General features: G+C 39.9%; 1 protein-coding gene across 5 annotated transcripts in view; it reads left to right on the top strand.

Moving 5' to 3' along the window:
• Positions 1-18,969, top strand: part of LOC106053190 (uncharacterized) — a 127,927-nt gene that overhangs the window by 39,968 nt on the left and 68,990 nt on the right. For all 5 annotated transcript variants that reach the window (XM_056021771.1, XM_056021775.1, XM_056021774.1 and 2 more), the window contains exons 5-6: positions 863-1,592; positions 6,344-6,424. In XM_056021771.1, the coding sequence (XP_055877746.1) occupies positions 863-1,592; positions 6,344-6,424 (811 nt within the window). The remainder of the gene's footprint in view (positions 1-862; positions 1,593-6,343; positions 6,425-18,969) is intronic.

Below are 18,969 nucleotides of genomic sequence, written 5' to 3'. Positions count from 1 at the left end.
ATGTACTCTGAATGTACTCTGAATGTACTCTGAATGTACTGGCTAGACTCATAAGTTACATGCATCCAATTAAAAACGAATACTTTTACACTGTGTCTCTACATGATGTCACTCTAGTAGTGTATATTAATAAGAGACTTAAATTTGACTAAAACAATAGTTTTCCACGCTGATTCACGCAACCCGTTTAATTTTCTAATGACTCTAGGAAAGAAAGAGTACTTATAAGAATTCGTCCCACCATATAGTATAAGAAATTTTCACCTTCCTCGTTGTGTCTTCTGAGTATTTTATTAGGATTGGTATTTGTAAATTAAGGTTTAAATGTTGTAAGTTTTATTGCTACTTTAAATCTCTGTCTTCATTCAGGGCCGGACTTAGGCATAGTAGACAAACTTGGCAGCCGCCTAGACCCTCCAATTGCTGGTGGTGGGGGGGGTCTCGTACAGGAATTTTGTAATACATCAATCAATCCAAAAATTAACCAAGTAGTTCATCATTTAATACTGATTGATTAATTTTGCAGAATGGGGGCTAAACCCTGTAATTTTCAGATAAGTGGCAGTAATTAGCTGTTCTTTCCCTTAGATAATCTCTGTTTTGAAAAAGCTTTTTTTTTTCTATTGCTTGTTCAGATCACTTGAGGGGGGGGGGTACCTCAGTGGAGTCTTACGTGCTGTCTATAAGGCGTTCTGCAGACTAAGCTCTGCTGGAGTAGGGTTTCGAACTCAAGCCCAATGGATAGGTAGCCAAGCGGTGATATGCCTCTCGTCCAGATTTTACCTTTTTCTTAAAAGACTTCATGCACTGTAATTTTCACTTTGATTTATTTGACATTTCAATGTCAACTTTTTTTTTCCAGGAGGATGGTGACTTGGACTTGACATCTGACATTTGGATGGGTCCTCCAGATTGGTGGGAGGAGTACGAAGCCCGCAAGGAGAGCGGAGGCTCCACCAACAGCGACATCAGCTCCGTCATCGAGGTCACCACCATGTATCTCGGCACCAAGAAGGAGTCCACTACCTCCACACTGGTGGCCAGCGCCCCCAATGAGAACTACCTAACCGTTGACAAGTCCTTACCACGCAGACAATCCAGCCCCAGCCTCAGCGTGAAGGAAGCCGCGGAAGAAGACGATGTTCTGGACGAATTAGCTGTTACCTCAGACAGCCGGCGCCCTCTGCATAAATCTTCCAGCTGCAAAAGCGCAGACCTCGACCTTCCAAAGTCTCCCGAGTTCTCCTCAGAGGGTAGGCAATCCAAAAAGAGTCACCGGACAGCCTGGGGAAGGGTCAAGGATATTATACACACCCGAAAAGACAGCATCAGAAAGAGGCCCAAAAGGGAGCGCACTGGAATTGACAGCGAGGAGCCCAGTGAAGTTGATATGGAGGCGATCCTAGAAGACCAGTGGAGATCCGAGGGCGCCGGAGAAAGGACGACTCCTAGAACGTCGCCTATGGCAATCAGACAACACAACGGCAGGGGCGAAGCCTTAACAACGTCACCATCCAGTGGTCATCCGAAAAGATCGCCGACACGGACATCAAGCTATCAGGGTGGACCAGCAGATATGGCAGCGCTCTTGGGTAAGCTTTCTTCTACATTTTAAACTTTTTGGGGGCAACAATCACGACTTGAGTCATCCGTGGAGAGGGCTCACGACCACTTTAGTCATCCGTGGAGAGGGCTCACGACCACTTTAGTCATCCGTGGAGAGGGCTCACGACCACTTTAGTCATCCGTGGAGAGGGCTCACGACCACTTTAGTCATCCGTGGAGAGTGTACCACTGGAGTCATCCGGGGAGAGGGTTCACGACCACTAGAGTCATCTGGGGAGAGGGCTCACGACCACTTTAGTCATCCGTGGAGAGTGCTCACGACCACTTTAGTCATCCGTGGAGAGGGCTCACGACCACTGGAGTCATCCGGGGAGAGGGTTCACGACCACTTTAGTCATCCGTGGAGAGGGCTCACGACCACTTTAGTCATCCGTGGAGAGTGCTCACGACCACTGGAGTCATCTGGGGAGAGGGCTCACGACCACTTTAGTCATCCGTGGAGAGGGCTCACGACCACTTTAGTCATCCGTGGAGAGGGTTCACGACCACTAGAGTCATCTGGGGAGAGGGCTCACGACCACTTTAGTCATCCGTGGAGAGTGCTCACGACCACTTTAGTCATCCGTGGAGAGGGCTCACGACCACTTTAGTCATCCGTGGAGAGGGCTCACGACCACTTTAGTCATCCGTGGAGAGTGCTCACGACCACTTTAGTCATCCGTGGAGAGTGCTCACGACCACTTTAGTCATCCGTGGAGAGGGCTCACGACCACTAGAGTCATCTGGGGAGAGGGCTCACGACCACTTTAGTCATCCGTGGAGAGTGCTCACGACCACTTTAGTCATCCGTGGAGAGGGCTCACGACCACTAGAGTCATCTGGGGAGAGGGCTCACGACCACTTTAGTCATCCGTGGAGAGGGCTCACGACCACTGGAGTCATCCGGGGAGAGGGTTCACGACCACTTTAGTCATCCGTGGAGAGGGCTCACGACCACTTTAGTCATCCGTGGAGAGTGCTCACGACCACTGGAGTCATCTGGGGAGAGGGCTCACGACCACTTTAGTCATCCGTGGAGAGGGCTCACGACCACTTTAGTCATCCGTGGAGAGTGCTCACGACCACTGGAGTCATCTGGGGAGAGGGCTCACGACCACTTTAGTCATCCGTGGAGAGGGCTCACGACCACTTTAGTCATCCGTGGAGAGGGCTCACGACCACTTTAGTCATCCGGGGAGAGGGTTCACGACCACTAGAGTCATCTGGGGAGAGGGCTCACGACCACTTTAGTCATCCGTGGAGAGTGCTCACGACCACTTTAGTCATCCGTGGAGAGGGCTCACGACCACTTTAGTCATCCGTGGAGAGGGCTCACGACCACTTTAGTCATCAGTGGAGAGTGTACCACTGGAGTCATCCGGGGAGAGGGTTCACGACCACTAGAGTCATCTGGGGAGAGGGTTCACGGCTGTTTGAGTCATCCAGAGATAGGGTTCACGACCACTTTAGTCACACGTGGACAGGGTTTCCGACTGCTGGAGTCATCCGGGGAAAGGTTTCACGTCACGATCACTTGAGTCATACGCGGGGCAATAATAAACTTTTCTTGTAGTTCTAGAGGTATTCTGAACAATGGTAATCCTAGCTAGATGGTACTCTTGTCTATAGCCTCTTTTCGAGCCCGTTCCAAACTCCTCTAATAATTCGATAAATATTATAGGACTGTTTTGTCTTTGTTAACCCTTAAAGTGCAGAGCTTTTTTTGAAAAATAAGTGCATACCAAATGGAATAACATTTCTAGTGTTTAGAGGCTAAACGACAACACGCGCAAAAAGGGTTAAAAGATCACAGAAGTGGAGTGTGAAGGTTACAAATAAACAGTGGATGTTTACAAAGCACTAGAATGTTCTATGATCAGCAGCGTCACTAGGGTCGGTGTCAACCGGTGTGGTTAGCTCAGGTTGTCACCCCTCCCCCCCCCCCCCCCGCTATCAACTTTATCCACTTCTCCTAATAGAAATTCGTTTTGTTGAACCAATACAGTATTTATCTTGAGATTTATTTAGTTTTAAATCTGCTAGTTTTTGCCGATATTCAACTTTTCATTTCGGGCTTTTATTTTCTAGTTTTTTGCCAATATTTTTCCATTCCATAGCTTATATTTAATTTCCTTACACTTTAATTAGAGTTTTAAAGTATATTGTTTAATATAGTAACTTTACTTCTTTGTACTTCATTGTTCTATAATGCACTCTTTCTCTAGCCCTCCATCTTTCTCAGCTATCATCTTAGATACTAACTCAGTTACTAACTCAGTTACCTTTCTTAGTTACCATCTTAGCTACATTCTTAGCTACTATTTTAGCTACCATCTCTGCAATTATCTTAGCTATCAACATTTTTACATTAAATATTACGTAAAATGCAGGGGCCCTCGGGGAGGTCGAGCCCCCCCCCCGGGCCCCCCAAATGATGGCAAAGTGGTCATCATCGAACCACGATGAACGAACTATATATATATATATATATATATATATATATATATATATATATATATATATATATATATATATATATATATATAATCTTAGCTATCTGTCAAGAGCAGGGGGATGTGTAAGATGTGAGATTGTGTGTGTGTGTTTGTTTATTTTATTAGTTGGTTTGTGAATTGTTTTTTTATCACGGGATTTTAAAAAGGGGGGGGGGGACAATAAGGTTTTCTAGGTTTTCGGTCAGTCTAGCAGTTGGAGAGCTGACCTGGTCTGAGTAGGGTGCTTGTGATTGTTTATCCGTTTTTATGCCTAGCGTAAGGAGATGTGATATTATTATTCTTGCTTTGTGTGTGAACGGACTATTTGGGGGTAATACTATGTGTGGCATTGATGGCCTATGTTAACTGAATCTAGTCTAAGCGCCCAGTAGTATTTAATTTGGGTACATTTAGTACTTTTAGTTACTGAAGATTATGTATTCAGTATTATATGTGTACTTGCTGTTGGCTGTAAATAAATACAAATTCTATACTCCTTCGTTGAGTGCAGTGGCGTTGCTAGCAATGTGCGGGTGGTGAGGGCCGCACGGGGCATCAAGCTGAGGGGCATCATTCGTTCGGGGGAAAAAAACGTCTTTTCTCTGTTTGGGGGGAGGGAGAGGGGGGATCATCACGAGCTGCCACACTGGGCATCATATACCCTAACTACGCCACTGGTTGGGTGTATTGTATAATACCTGTACATGTAAAGGTCTGCATGTGAGAACCATACCCCTGTAAAGGACGACCCTCCAAAGAACTACCTCAAGTCCTTTACACTATCATCTCTGCTACCACCTCTGATACTTGTTTCTCATTAAAGAAAACATGGTCAACCCTTATCCTTTTTTTGATGGTGTCGCCACTGCGTGGAGGGCGATGAGACAGTAGACACATTCTTTATGAGACACATTCTTTATGAGACACATTCTTAATGAGACACATTCTTTGTGAGACACATTCTTTATGAGACACATTCTTTACGAGACATATTCTTTACGAGACACATTCTTTATGAGACACATTCTTTACGAGACACATTCTTTACGAGACACATTCTTTATGAGACACATCTTTATGAGACACATTCTTTATGAGACACATTCTTTGTGAGACACATTCTTTATGAGACACATTCTTTGTGAGACACATTCTTTGTGAGACACATTCTTTATGAGACACATTCTTTATGAGACACATTCTTTATGAGACACATTCTTTATAAGACACATTCTTTGTGAGACACATTCTTATGAGACACATTCTTTATGATTGTCTCGTTCTGCACGAGGACGAAAGAGACAACGAGATGAGACAGAGAGAGAGACAGACAGACAGAGAGAGACAGAGAGAGAGCGACAGAGAGAGAGACAGAGAGAGAGACAGAGAGAGAGAGAGACAGGGAGAGAGATAGAGAGAGGTAGAGAGACAGAGAAAGAGACAGAGAGAGAGCTGGTCCGTGTTTTTGCAACGAGGCTGACCTTGTACGGGGACAAGGCGACCCTAAGACTCACTGCCCGCTTCCTTTCACGTGCTCTAAGGAAATAATTCTCAACATAATTTCTTACTAATGGAGATTCTGATACGGTGTTGGCAAGCTCAATAGCCTACTTTAAACCTCTTACTGCATGACTGAAGCTTCAGTTGATGTTGGATCAGAGGCGTGGCTAGTGTGGGAGAGGGAGGGGGAGAATTAGAAAATTCCCCGGCCCCCACTTGAGTGGGTTTTTTTTTACATTAAATATTAAATATTACGCAAAATGCAGGGGTCCTCGTGGAGGTCAGGCCCCCCAAATGATGGCAAATTCCTAGATACGCCACTGTGTTGGATACAGCCTAGTTGACCACTGTCTTGTAAGAAATAACTAGACTATGCTGACCTCAACTTTCAGCCGTCTTGGAAACTGAGCGACTGGATATCCGGATAATTGAATGGCCGTGGGTGTATCGTTTGCGTTTAAGACACTCAGTCTCTTTCCCGCGTACTGTCGACGTTAGCTCGTTCTTCCTACGGAAAGTATATTTATCAGCTCTAGTTTTTATGTAAAGTATATTTATCACCTTTAAAATTCTAGTTTTGTGCCATTTCCATAGTGCAATAACTTCATTTATATATGTATAAATCATTGGAAAATTTTAAGTATTAGCATTTACATCTTACAGAAAGCTGTTTTAATTATTTACACGTATGATTATTGGGTGAATACGCAATGAATTATGAATGTGTATGTATCTCATTTCAGCTGGTAGTCTCAGTGACGACTTTGCCAGGAAAATGCAACAATGGGAAGCAATGAGGAGTAAAAAGTCAACATCTTTCAGAGGTAGGTTACCTCCCTTGTTAATATAATATAGAAAATTTCCTTTGTGAGAAAGTCTGGTACTAGATACCTTGGTAAAGCTTGGTAAAGCATTGTAAAATCTGATTATTTGGTTATTTTAAAAAATATGACCCATACTATACTATTTAGAATTACTAGAATACTTATCAAATTATATCAGGAATAAGAAAGAGACTTTTCCCAGCTAATCAATAATCAGTAAATATCTGCTATTGTCAAACAACTATTAGCGGTTTAGTTTAAAACGAGCCACATGTGAATAGACTCCAATGAGATTGATTATTTCAGAATGGAAAGTTGATCTTCGACCTATTCATTGCTTCTTTGAAAGAAATAGATTATTTTATTTAATGGTGGCTTATATACCGTCACAGGTAGTCACCTTTCTTATTACAAAAACATTAGCACAGTCCGTTTGTCTGTCAGGATGGAAACTTGTACGCGTTATTTCGGACATTTGCCATTCTCGGTTCGAGTAGAAACTTTGCTCAATTATTCATAGCCGATGACAACACCTGATGACAACACCTGAGTTCGAGCTCAAACGCCACCCTGCCCCACCTGCTCAAGCCTGCACACTAACCACTGCTCCAGGGAAACTGTAGAAAAAAATTAATCAAATATTTAATCATTTGTTCGTAACCCATTAATATTGTTTCATTAAGATAATGTACTAACTAGGGGGAGATATGATTTATGTAGATCAGCGGTTCTCAACCTTTTAAGCTCGGCGACCCCCCTTGTACAATCTCACTCTTCGGCGACCCCCATCTACACAGCAATAGAAGAATAGACAAAAACAATCCTTATTTTCGATGGGGGTCGCGACCCACAGGTTGAGGACCCCTGATGTAGATAGTTACATCATTTGCTAACAATTTTTAATATAGACTATAAAACCTATTTTTATATTTACTTAAAAGCTCAGTGGTAAACACGCCGGCCTTTTCAATGTTGTGCTAAACCAACAAAGAAATAAAACAGTTAAGAAAATCTTTTTAGAAAATGGTCTCCACCGCGCAAATTTATTACTGTTTATAATTTATTACATGATAAATTTAAAATTATTGATAGCATTTCACTGACTATAAGCTTTTTTTTTTTATTTTATTGTGTGTATGTGTGTGACTTATTCTTACAGTTGTTTTAAAGGTATGCTCATTTTAATTGTAAATATGCACACCTTTTCTCTCCCCTGCACATCTCGTCACGGGTTACATTTTTGTTTCTTATTATCTGTTCTGTCCAACTTGTATTCATTTCCTAGGCCTAGATTCCAGATTGTCATTGTAATCTATCAAGCATATTCTTTTAATATGCTAATTAACTGCATTGGAGTGTATCTCAAAAGAAGGCATCGCGTTACTTTAGTCGGACTTAACGTAACAGTTTAATAGTAGGTGTCACACTTGTCTGTGTATTGTACGATCACGTGACGGCATTGCTCAATCACGTGGCTGTGTGTTGCTAAATCACGTGGCTGTGTATTTGCTACATTACGTGAGTGTATATTTGCTACATCACCTGACAGTGTATTGGGGTTAGGGTTAGGGTGATCTAAAACTCCCACTCTTCCATTCTTCTCCGGGATTCAAACTCTAGATCCCCTGGTTCGGAAGCCAAGCCCTTAATGATGGTAGAGGCCTCCACAGAAAACACCGCCTTGGGCGTTCACTTACTTAACTCTTTCTCCCCTAATTGACGACACCGTCGTTGATTTAACCACGTTAACTCTTTCTCTCCTAACTGACGATACCAGCGTTGATTCCACCAGAATGTGGTAAATAATTACGGAGAGAAAGAGTTACATTAAATTTTTGGTTTTGTAAATATTAGTTTGTGTTATATAATAAGAGAATGCATTCCCCTTTTAATTCAATACCAAATACAATAATTTCTTATTACAAAGTTATTGAAGTTTAATCCTAGCAGGGGAGTTAACTACAAATGAGAAAAATAAATAATTCCGTCGGATCATGGGAAATAATTACAGAAAGTTAGGGGACGTGGGGTAATACGAGAAGCTTAACTTTAAAGATATATTTTTACCAACTGCTTATATAAAATGAGATTTAGTATATGTGAAATAAACTTTCTACTAAAGATCAAATGGATTGAAGCATTACTTTTTTCAGTTATAGAAAATTAAATCATTTTCGTATCCCGTAATGCCCTCCGTGAATGGGCAATATGGGATACAATAGCTACTGTTAGAAAACTATAAAAGTATAAGCAGAACATAATCCTGCAGATAAAAGAGACGAAACAAACATTTTAAAACATCACAAAAAAAATTTATAACAAAATAAATATTTTCTGTGAAGTAGACAATGAAACCAGGGACTGTGTAAAATGAACCGTGCGCACACCGGAGCTGATGAGAAGAAATAATTGTCTTCATTTTAATTAATATTATTGGTTAAGTCAGCTTTTATATACGAGGTGATTATTTTGTTTTTTCTTCTGCTTGAAAATTCACCACCAATTAAGATCTAGATTTTATATTTGAGCAGTTAAACATAAAAAACACTGGACCCTAGTTTACCCCCAACTTGATATCCCATATTTCTCTCAGGATAAAACACTGACAAGTTTGTTATTGCAACAGTATCGCTGTGCTGATCACCATTTTTAAAACTGTTTTATTCCCAATATTTGCTCGTGTATTCATTATATACCACATACCACATAATAGCTTACATTTTAAGCATTTAGACATCCTTAAAATGTGATGTAATGCAAAGAGAACCACCCACATTTTCTAAAAACATTTTTTTCAGACTAATCTTGCAATCCACAACGTGAATTTAAATTGTAGGTATTGTTTATTAACATAGGCCTCGTTTCCACTTCGCCAGATTTCATATAGTACCGACCTATGAAAACAATACCTCAATGCACATATTACCTACCAGCTCATATTACCCGACTTTCCCCTAAATCCAGCACTGGGTATTATCAGGACTTCTTCTCTGTGCTGTATCAGAACCAATTTTAATAACATTATTCGAGCTTTCGTTTAAAACGTTTTTTTTTTCCCTAGTGCTCATGGTGCGTGTATTTCACTTTCTTTGCATCTTTCGATCATCTTTCGCAGTCCCTCTTGCTCAGAAGTGAGAGCCTCGCGGATCTATATTAAGAAAGCGCGTGCGAGAGGCGAATTCCTAGCGTAGCTGGCTGTGATTAGTACACAAGGGTGGCGAAGGGGGTGAGATGGTTGCGCGCCCTCCCCTTGTGTGGTACAGGGGCAGACAAGTCAGATGACACAAACACCAGGGCGAAAGAGGCTGAAATTAACTACCCTTCTCGCCTGGCAACGCCAGATATTTGAGGTTGCTGGCGCGATTCCCCTCCCCTTTCCAGACACCATTTCTCTCGTTTTCTGTAACACCTCACACTCTTAGACACATACACATAACCTCTCTTTCTTTCTTTCTTTCTCTGCTCTGTCTCTCACACACACGCAGCACCTCATACGCAAGATCTCGAGTCTATAATTCCGCCAAACTATTCGAAGCGCGCGTGGCCCGGCTTTCTATTCTATTACCACAGCATGAGGACTCAGAGCACAAGCTTTTTTTTAACCTCCATCTGCTTCTAGCGGTTGATCACCTTTCAATCGATACTTTATATCGATACTACCAACCTAGTATCAAAATATATAACATTCTCATCCTGCGATCAATTCATATAATCACTGTTATAGTTATGGAACTGTGACAGTCAACAAAAACAAAAATTGATATTCTGGAAAAAAATGGACTGACAAAATGTTCTTGGATATTGAACCAAATTTCTCTCGAGTTTCGTTAACCTTTCTAGGTTATACTGAATTTCTCTAATGTGTTGTACGCTGATGTTTTGTTGTGGTGGTCATCTTGCTGGACGCAGAGGTCATCTCTCTGGACTATAAGTTCGCCTAAAATTTCTGACGTGGCTTAAACGTCTTGGAAAATGTCTAGAAAAGGCACCGCCTTAGTTCAACTGTTTTGCTGTACTCCTGAGGTTAAAGAAGGTAATAAAAAAAAATATCAGGGTGAACAAAATTATAATACTAGTGAGTAATTATTAGCAGAAAAGATAATTTGTAGAGTTATGACTTTGTGTATGTTTATGTACTGTGTCAGAACCTTAAGTGATGGGCTCACAGTGCCTGTAAAGAGGTAAAGTCTTTCTGTACAATAAGAGAGGTGCTATTTCTCTTGTTCGCTTCTTGTCTGTTCTTTAATCTTATATTCCTTCAGAGTTGAAGATCATTTACTCCCTAGTCCAAACCTCCCGCAGGACGACGGGGGGATGGCAGCGGGCAGGGTATGAACCCGGGACCATCGAGACGACCGAACGACAGTCCAGAGCGCAAAACCACACAACCAGGCAACGATATAGAGTGTAGACTATGTAGATGTGTTATTTGGTGTAGTACAAGGTGACAGACTTTAAAAATTGAACTTGCTATATCATTAGTAGTCTAGTATGCCGTGCTAAGCCAGAATACGTCGCGTATAAATTATGCGAACTGTAAGTACTAGTTTGATTGTCTGACCTTGTCGCTGCTGATGCTATAGAACTTCCAGTATTCATTAAAAAAATTCCAAACTGTTTAGAAAATAAAAGGTAAGCCTTTTAATGAATTTTACAAAGCTTATAATAACCCTCTCTGTCTGTCTCTCTGTCTGTTTAAAAAGTTTGTACACGTTATTTCTCCCACACCCAATCTCGGATCAAGCTGAAATTTCGCACAATTATTTCTTTTACCTGATAACACAAGACTCGATTTTAAAAATTAACCCATTATTTAATGAACTATTGTTATCTCAAACAAGGGAAAGAAATTGTACTTCACCGAAGTGATGTAAATGCTTATTTATTCCCTTTATAGATCGCTGCTTTAACGTAAGTTTGAAACAAACAATACATAACTATAATAATCTTCTATTTTCATACGCACCTCACTAGCAGAGTGGTTAGAATGTTGGCTTGATAAATTAGTTCGATTTAGGTCGTTCTACCTTTTTATTTTGTATAAATGCTTTAAAAAAAAAAGATTAACGTAAAATTCACCCATCTATCCATTTATTTACCCCTCCCTCTTTTTTTTTTGCCCATTTTCCCAACTGGTCCAGATAACCGATAAGACCATAGCGCATTGAAAAAGCTAAAAGCATAAACATGCGCTAAACAAAAACAATTGGTAAAAATATTTCCAATCTCACAGATTTACTGTTGCTGATCTAGATCTATAACAAGTAAGATTTCTTAAGATACATTACGCCTACAACGGATTTAGTTGTCTACCAGCAGTTTGGTGCTTCAAGTCAACGACCGGTAACAACCCCCGAGGTGCTATCGTCCCCCTAGACTCAAACCAGTGCATAATGAAGTCCTTAAGGAACGGCTCCACGCTGCTCATCGAATTTTCGCGTTGATGTATGGAAATCATGGAAATCCCATGCCGAAAATATTTTTAAGGAACCACTGATCTTAAGTATGCAGGACAGACAAAAAATAATCATACACTTGTGCACAGACATATTTATTGAACACGGGTTCAACAAAGCTGTTAATCATGCAGCGGTTCTCAACCTTTTATACTCGGCGACCCCTTTTTACAATCCCCCACCTAGCCGCGACCCCCCCCCCGCACACACACACAGCAATAGAAGAATAGACAATAACAATCCATCTTTCCAATGGTCTTTGGCGACCCCTGGCAAATCGTCAATCGACCCCCAAGGGGGTCGCGTTCCACAGGTTGAGAACCCCTGTGTTAATGGTTTGAAGGTACATAATTTGCAGACTTTTAGTTCAAAATTTTATTTTTACATAATTGTAAAATATATTATCCTAAATGTATATAAATTTATCGTTTTTTTTTATAGAATCCTATACTCTTAAGCGAGCAATTCTTGTATGTATGTATGTATGTATATATATTTATATATAAATTTTATTTCAAAAACGGCTCTAACGATTTTCTTTAAAATTTCAAGGTATGTGCATATTAGTGAGAAAAAAATTCTCAACTCATTGGCCACATCGGGAAAACTCGAGGTCGACCGTTATATCGGTTTGAAAATGCCTCATTATCGAAAAATTAATTTTGGCTAGAATGTTTTATGAATGAAAAATTTCCATGACGTAAACGGGAAAAACGCTGCTTACGTCACTAGGCTTACCGCAGTACACTAAAATATTTCTTTGCAAACAATAACGAGTTTTAAAGGATCAATAGACCTAATGAAACATTTGCGCACCATCTTATTGTAGATTGATTTATTATAAAACTATGAAAGAAAAGTAATGAAATTAAATGTGCCGATATATGATTAGTTATTGTGTTTTAAGTGCTTAATAAGTTGTTTACACTTTAATTGTGTAGAGCGGTGTAGATACCTTTTACTTTGTTGTTTATTTTGCTGGTGACCTCCAGCTGTCCTGAGGCCCCATGCAATCAGGTGCTCTCTTCTATGTCAGCTAAGTCAAGTTTGCGCCATAAGCTGGTCTTTTAAGGGTTTCGGTGTTACGTCAACCACTTTTTAGCTGACCAAAAAAGACTGCCTTTGGCATGCGTTCGTCTGAGATTCGTCTCCCATACAGGAAACTGCTCTGTCCAGCGTAACTGTCGGACTTAAAGAATTCCCTCTATACAAAGGCCGCGGATACACATTTGAGACCAAAAGAAAATTTGCTGCCGAGGACAGACGCAGACGCTAAAAGAAAATCTTAATCGAGCACCGCGGACAATGGTTATGCTTGCCCTGGATGTGGCAAGATATGTAGGTCACAGCTGCAATTCTCATTAATTTTCGGACTCTAAGACAAGCCTTATTATTATTATTATTTTGCTGGTGAATTATTACCATGTGTTCATGCTTCAGTGTCTACCTCTCCTGTACCAAAACAAAGGAAATGGTCATAACACAACTTCTTTACGCCTTACTTGCTCACACTAAACATGATATCCATCTAGCGGTCAACGAGTTTGCGTACACTGCAGCCTCTTTTGATTTAACTATAAACTTCGGTAAAAATCTTGGAGTTAGGGCCAGGAGAGATCTGAATGGATGGATGTGTAAAAGCAGGCCATAGCACCACTAGGAAGGATGGATGGTAAAAGCCGGTATGAACTTCCTATAGTCCGACAGTCAGGCTGGGCAGGGCACGTATCCCGTATGGGTAACGAGCATATTGTTTGGCGTAACAGAGGTGCCCCACGGAAACGTTTCTTTAGAAAACTAATGCCATGATTTAAGTCTAATAAGAAAAAATGCGCCATTTTACTTTGTCACTAAGTGCATGTTTTACCCTATAACGTAGAGAAGTTACATTGCAAAGACTTTCTTCCAAGCCAATAATAGTAAGCCTACAATAGTTTTACGCAAAAGATGGATAGTAAAACTATAAGACGGACGTGAGCTGTAGTTTGTCTAGACTGTAGGAGGACTTAAAAGACTTTAAATTTAATCGACATGTACAATTAGGCCTACAATTAGAACTAACAGAACAGATTAGTAGTCTTTATCCGATCGTTCATTTTGGTAATTACAAGAATATTCCAAAAAGATTTCGGGTATATAACCTTCAAAAATTATTTAACAGAGCGAGGTTCGGCCACCTGGTACAAAAATATTCTCAAAATGACTTCGGGTATATATCCTTCCTTAACAAATTATTCATCCGAGCGAGGCTCGGTCACCTGATATCCTATACTCTTAAGCGAGCAATTCTTGTATGTATGTATGTATGTATATATATTTATATATAAATTTTATTTCGAAAACGGCTCTAACGATTTTCTTTAAAAGTTCACGGTATGTGCATAATAGTGAGAAAAAAATTCTCAACTCATTGGCCACATCGGGAAAACTCGAGGTCGACCGTTATATCGGTTTGAAAATGCCTCATTATCGAAAAATTAATTTTGGCTAGAATGTTTTATGAATGAAAATTTTCCATGACGTAAACGGGAAAAACGCTGCTTGCGTCACTAGGCTTACCGCAGTACACTAAAATATTTCTTTGCAAACAAGAACAAGTTTTAAAGAATCAATAGACCTAATTAAACATTTGCGCACCATCTTACTGTAGATTGATTTATTATTTGAACTATGAAAGAGAAGTAATGAAATTAAATGTGCCGATGTATGATTAGTTATTGTGTTTTAAGTGCTTAATAAATTGTTTACTCTTTAATTGCGTAGAGTGGTGTAGATACCTCTTACATTGTTGTTTATTTTGCTGGTGACCTCCAGCTGTCTCGTTCTGTGCTATCTTCTATGTCAGCTAAGGCAAGTTGGCGCCTAAACTGGTCTTTTAAGCGTTACGGTGTTACGTCGACCACTTTTTAGCTCACCAAAAAAGACTGCCTTTGGCATACGTTCGTCTGAGATTCGTCTCCCATACAGGATACTGCTCTGTCCAGCGTAACTGTCGGACTTAAAGAATTCCATCTATACAAAGGACGCGGATACACATTTGAGACCAAAATAAAATCTGCTGCCGAGGACAGACGCAGACGCTAAAAGAAAATCTTAATCGATCACCGCGGACAATGGTTATGCTTGCCCTGTATGTGGCAAAATATGTAGGTCACATCTGCAATCCTCATTAATTTTCGGACTCGAAGACAAGCCTTATTATTATTATTATTTTGCTGTTGAATTTTTACCATGTGTTCATGCTTCGGTGTCTACTGTCAAGTACCAAAACAAAGGAAATGGTCATAACACAGCTTCTCTGCGCCTTACTTGCTCACACTAAACATGATATCCATCTAGCGGTCAACGAGTTTGCGTACGATGCAGCCTCTTTTGATTTAATTATAAACCTCGGTAAAAAGCTTGGAATTAGGGCGTGTTGACGCAAGGCCCAGGAGAGATCTGAATGGAGAGATCTGTAAAAGCAGTCCATATCCCTCCACGGGCTGTAGCACCACTGGGATGGATGGATGGATGACAAAAGCGGTTATGAACTTCTTATAGTCCGACAGTCAGGCTGGGCAGGGCATGTATCTCGTATGGGGGACGAAGAATATTTTTTCGGCGTAACAGAGGTGCCCCACGGAAACGTTTCTTTAGAAAACTAATGCAATGATTTAAGTCTATTAAGAAAAAAATTGCCATTTTACTTTGTCACAAGTGCCTGTTTTACCCTATAACGTAGAGATTTGCGTCACTTGATGTTTCGTACTAAAGCCATAATGAATATATACTAATTCCATAATTAAATGTCTGAACGTAACCATCTAAGAAGTAACACTGCAAAGACTTTCTTTCAAGCCAATAATAGTAGGCCTACAATAGTTTTACGCAAAAGATGGATTGTAAAACTATAAGACGGATGTGAGATGTGGTTGGTCTAGACTATAGGAGGACTTAAGAGACTTTATATTTAATCGCGTGTGCAATTACATTTAGAACTAACAGAACACTAAAGCAACTCTTCAGATTAGTAGTCTTTATCTGATCGTTCATTTTCGTAATTACAACAATAGCCCAATAGTTTTACGCGAAAGAAGCAATGTAAAACGTTAAGACGTGAGCTGTGGTTTTCTATAGGCCTACTGTTGGGGGGACTTTCTATTCAAATCGCCATGTAGAATTACATTGAGAACTGACAGAACGAAAAATCAACTCTTCGGATTGAGTCTTTACCCGATCGTTCATTTTCGTAATTACAACAATATTCCCAAAATGACTTCGGGTATATATCCTTCCTTCACAAATTATTCATCCGAGCGAGGCTCGGTCACCTGATATTGATATTTAAAACGTTATTTTTGAAATATAAGAAAATTGGAAAATTAACACTACTTGTTTATGTAACAGATACAAGACCATTTTTGAGTCGTGCATAATTTATGTTTGAACTATACAAATTATATTCCTATTTTTAGTAAGATATGATGTTTTCAGTTTTAAAAGAATTTGGAATATGTCTTTTGAAAAAAAGGTTAACCATCATTTCAAAAGAAATGGTAGAGTATCTCAATGTTTACAAATATTTGATAGGTGAATTTTGGGCTTGTTATATATAAAGGCAGGACATCCTTTAAGCTCGCCCGACTCTAGAGTGTAAATGTATCTGACTTTCTGAATTCTGTAGGTCATTGTCATGGCCACTCGTGATTTTCGTAGAGTTACATAAGCTTTGTATCATTTTACATCGGAATGGAACTTCTGAAAAGGGTACATTGAATTTTTGATTCTGCATCCCCGTGTTTCAAGTAGAGGCCGCCTCTGATTTTATTAGCTCACACGGCACTATGTGTGCTGCTCACCCCCATGACATGAAGTGTGTGTGTGTGGGGGGGGGGGTTGATTTGTTAAACTCTGCCTCCCAATATACAGGTGATAGCATAAATAACCGTGACCTTGTTTAGTGTTTTTTTATAATGCTCTTTATGTCAAACTGTACTGTCAAGGGTGGGTAGATTATATTGGAGAGAGAGAGTGGGCTGCGAATGGAGGAGAGGGGGGGGGGGGCTTTGCTTGCCATTCCGTAGACTTTTCTGTTCAGTAAGAGATGTTGACGCCATCTAAAAATGAGAATACTTTTAGAGGGAGGTTATTGATAAGGGGGTGATACTTATTGGGAGTAAATGTATAATACTGCCAAAATGTGATACGCATATTCTAGTGTCTTCTCTCTTATCTGTCTTCTCTCTTATCTGTCTTCTTTTTCATCTGTCTTCTCTCTTCCTCTCTTATTTGTTTTTTTTCTTTTATCTGTCTTCTCACTTTCTCTTTTATATATCTTCTCTCTCTCTCTCTTATCTGTCATCCCACTATTTTTATATAGCTGATTCTTAGTTCATATTTATTCCTTACACGCTCTCTATCTCTCTCTCTCTTCTCCGTCTCTCTTTCTCTTCCCAGACTCTGTCTCTTTCTCTGTCTCTCAGGAAATTACACACACTCTTTTTCTCTCTTCGCTACTGGTCATTAGTTTTCTCTTTTTATTGCTGTTTTACTTCCAATCAATCTTTCGGCTTTCTTTCTCAATTCCTCTCTGTCTGTCTGTTTGTCTGTCGCTCACTCTCTTTCTCCATCTTTCTATAGATTTGTCCCTGTCTCATTCTCTCTACCAAACTTTTTTAAAGCTGTCAGTCTCTTTATTTCCTTCCTTATTTTTGTTTCTCTATCTCTCTCTCCTCTTTGTTTCTTTTTCTCTCTCTCCTCTTTGTTTCTTTGTCTCTCTCTTCTCTTTGTTTCTCTCTCTCCTCTTTGTTTCTTTGTCTCTCTCTTCTCTTTGTTTCTCTCTCTCCCCTCTTTGTTTCTTTTTCTCTCTCTCCACTTTGTCTCTCTGTCTCTCTCATTTTCATTTTTTTTTAGATCTAAACCTAACAGCCGAACAGACAGACAGACAGACTTTACGAAAACTAATTTCGACTTTCCCTTTTCGGAGGTCGCGAAACATAAGCAAACCCTCTACAGAAATATCTAAATTTAACTCCATGAGTTGTGTTAGGTTCAAAGTGTCAACAAACCATGGTTTTCAATTGTTGATCAAAATGCTACTAGTTTGTCCAAGAAACTAAGTTTTTGGCCGCAAGCTATATGAAGAAAAAAAAACAGTGTATTTTTATTTATTTATATTTTGCTATCTTGATAGTTCGTCCACCTGGCGCAGTGGGCGAGATAGGCCGCAATCTATAATATCAAGCGTAAAGTAAGGCGTAGGCATGTATGCATGTTTGTATGTCCCGCATAAGAATCAAATCCGTTTGACCAATTTTGATAAAGCTTGGCGTAAGTGTTCTTGTAATCATGGTGAAGACGTTATGGATGTTTAATGTCCCTTCTACAACCGGAGGACCCTAAAAATAAACAAAAGGAGCCTCAGTGTATCTCTATTCATGAACTAAACATTTGAACAAATCGGGTAAACCCGTTTTCACAGTATTTTATACTTGATATTAATATCTCGGCTGAACGGGTAAACCCATTTTCGTGGCAAAATAAAAACAAAAACGTGAAGTCAACATTCTCCATGTTTGACCTAGATCTAACTCCAATCCAGTAGATGCAGGCCTGAAAGAAGCATGACATTAGTGACTGAGGCTCCTCCTTGGTGTGTGCCTCTACCGCTGCGTTAGATATCATACACAGACATTATAGATGAATGTTTCAATCACAAACACATATAGCGGTCTATCTATTATACACAAACATTATAGGTGAATGTTTCTTCTACAGATTCTACAGAAATGCGCCGTGGACTGGTAAATTAATCTGGCTTCTTTCCTGATGCAATTCTGCCTAGATGCGATCTTTCAGTCTAAAGCAATAACTATCTAAACATTTTAATCTCGAAACAGGTCGCAACTTTATACATTAAGAAATTATTTTAATGACAACAATAACGACATCACAACAATATAACAATAACATTGCAATGACATAATAATGAAATTGCAGTGATATGATAATGACATAGCGACATTAGGATGACATGGCAATGACACAGCGACATTACGATGACATTACAGTGAGATAGCGACACTACAATGACATTACAGTGACATA

This window comes from Biomphalaria glabrata, chromosome 2 (genome assembly GCF_947242115.1).
Source record: "Biomphalaria glabrata chromosome 2, xgBioGlab47.1, whole genome shotgun sequence".
Lineage (NCBI taxonomy): Eukaryota > Metazoa > Mollusca > Gastropoda > Planorbidae > Biomphalaria > Biomphalaria glabrata.
The sequence above is the reverse complement of the archived record's forward strand: the minus strand, read 5'-3'. Positions and strand labels throughout refer to the sequence as shown.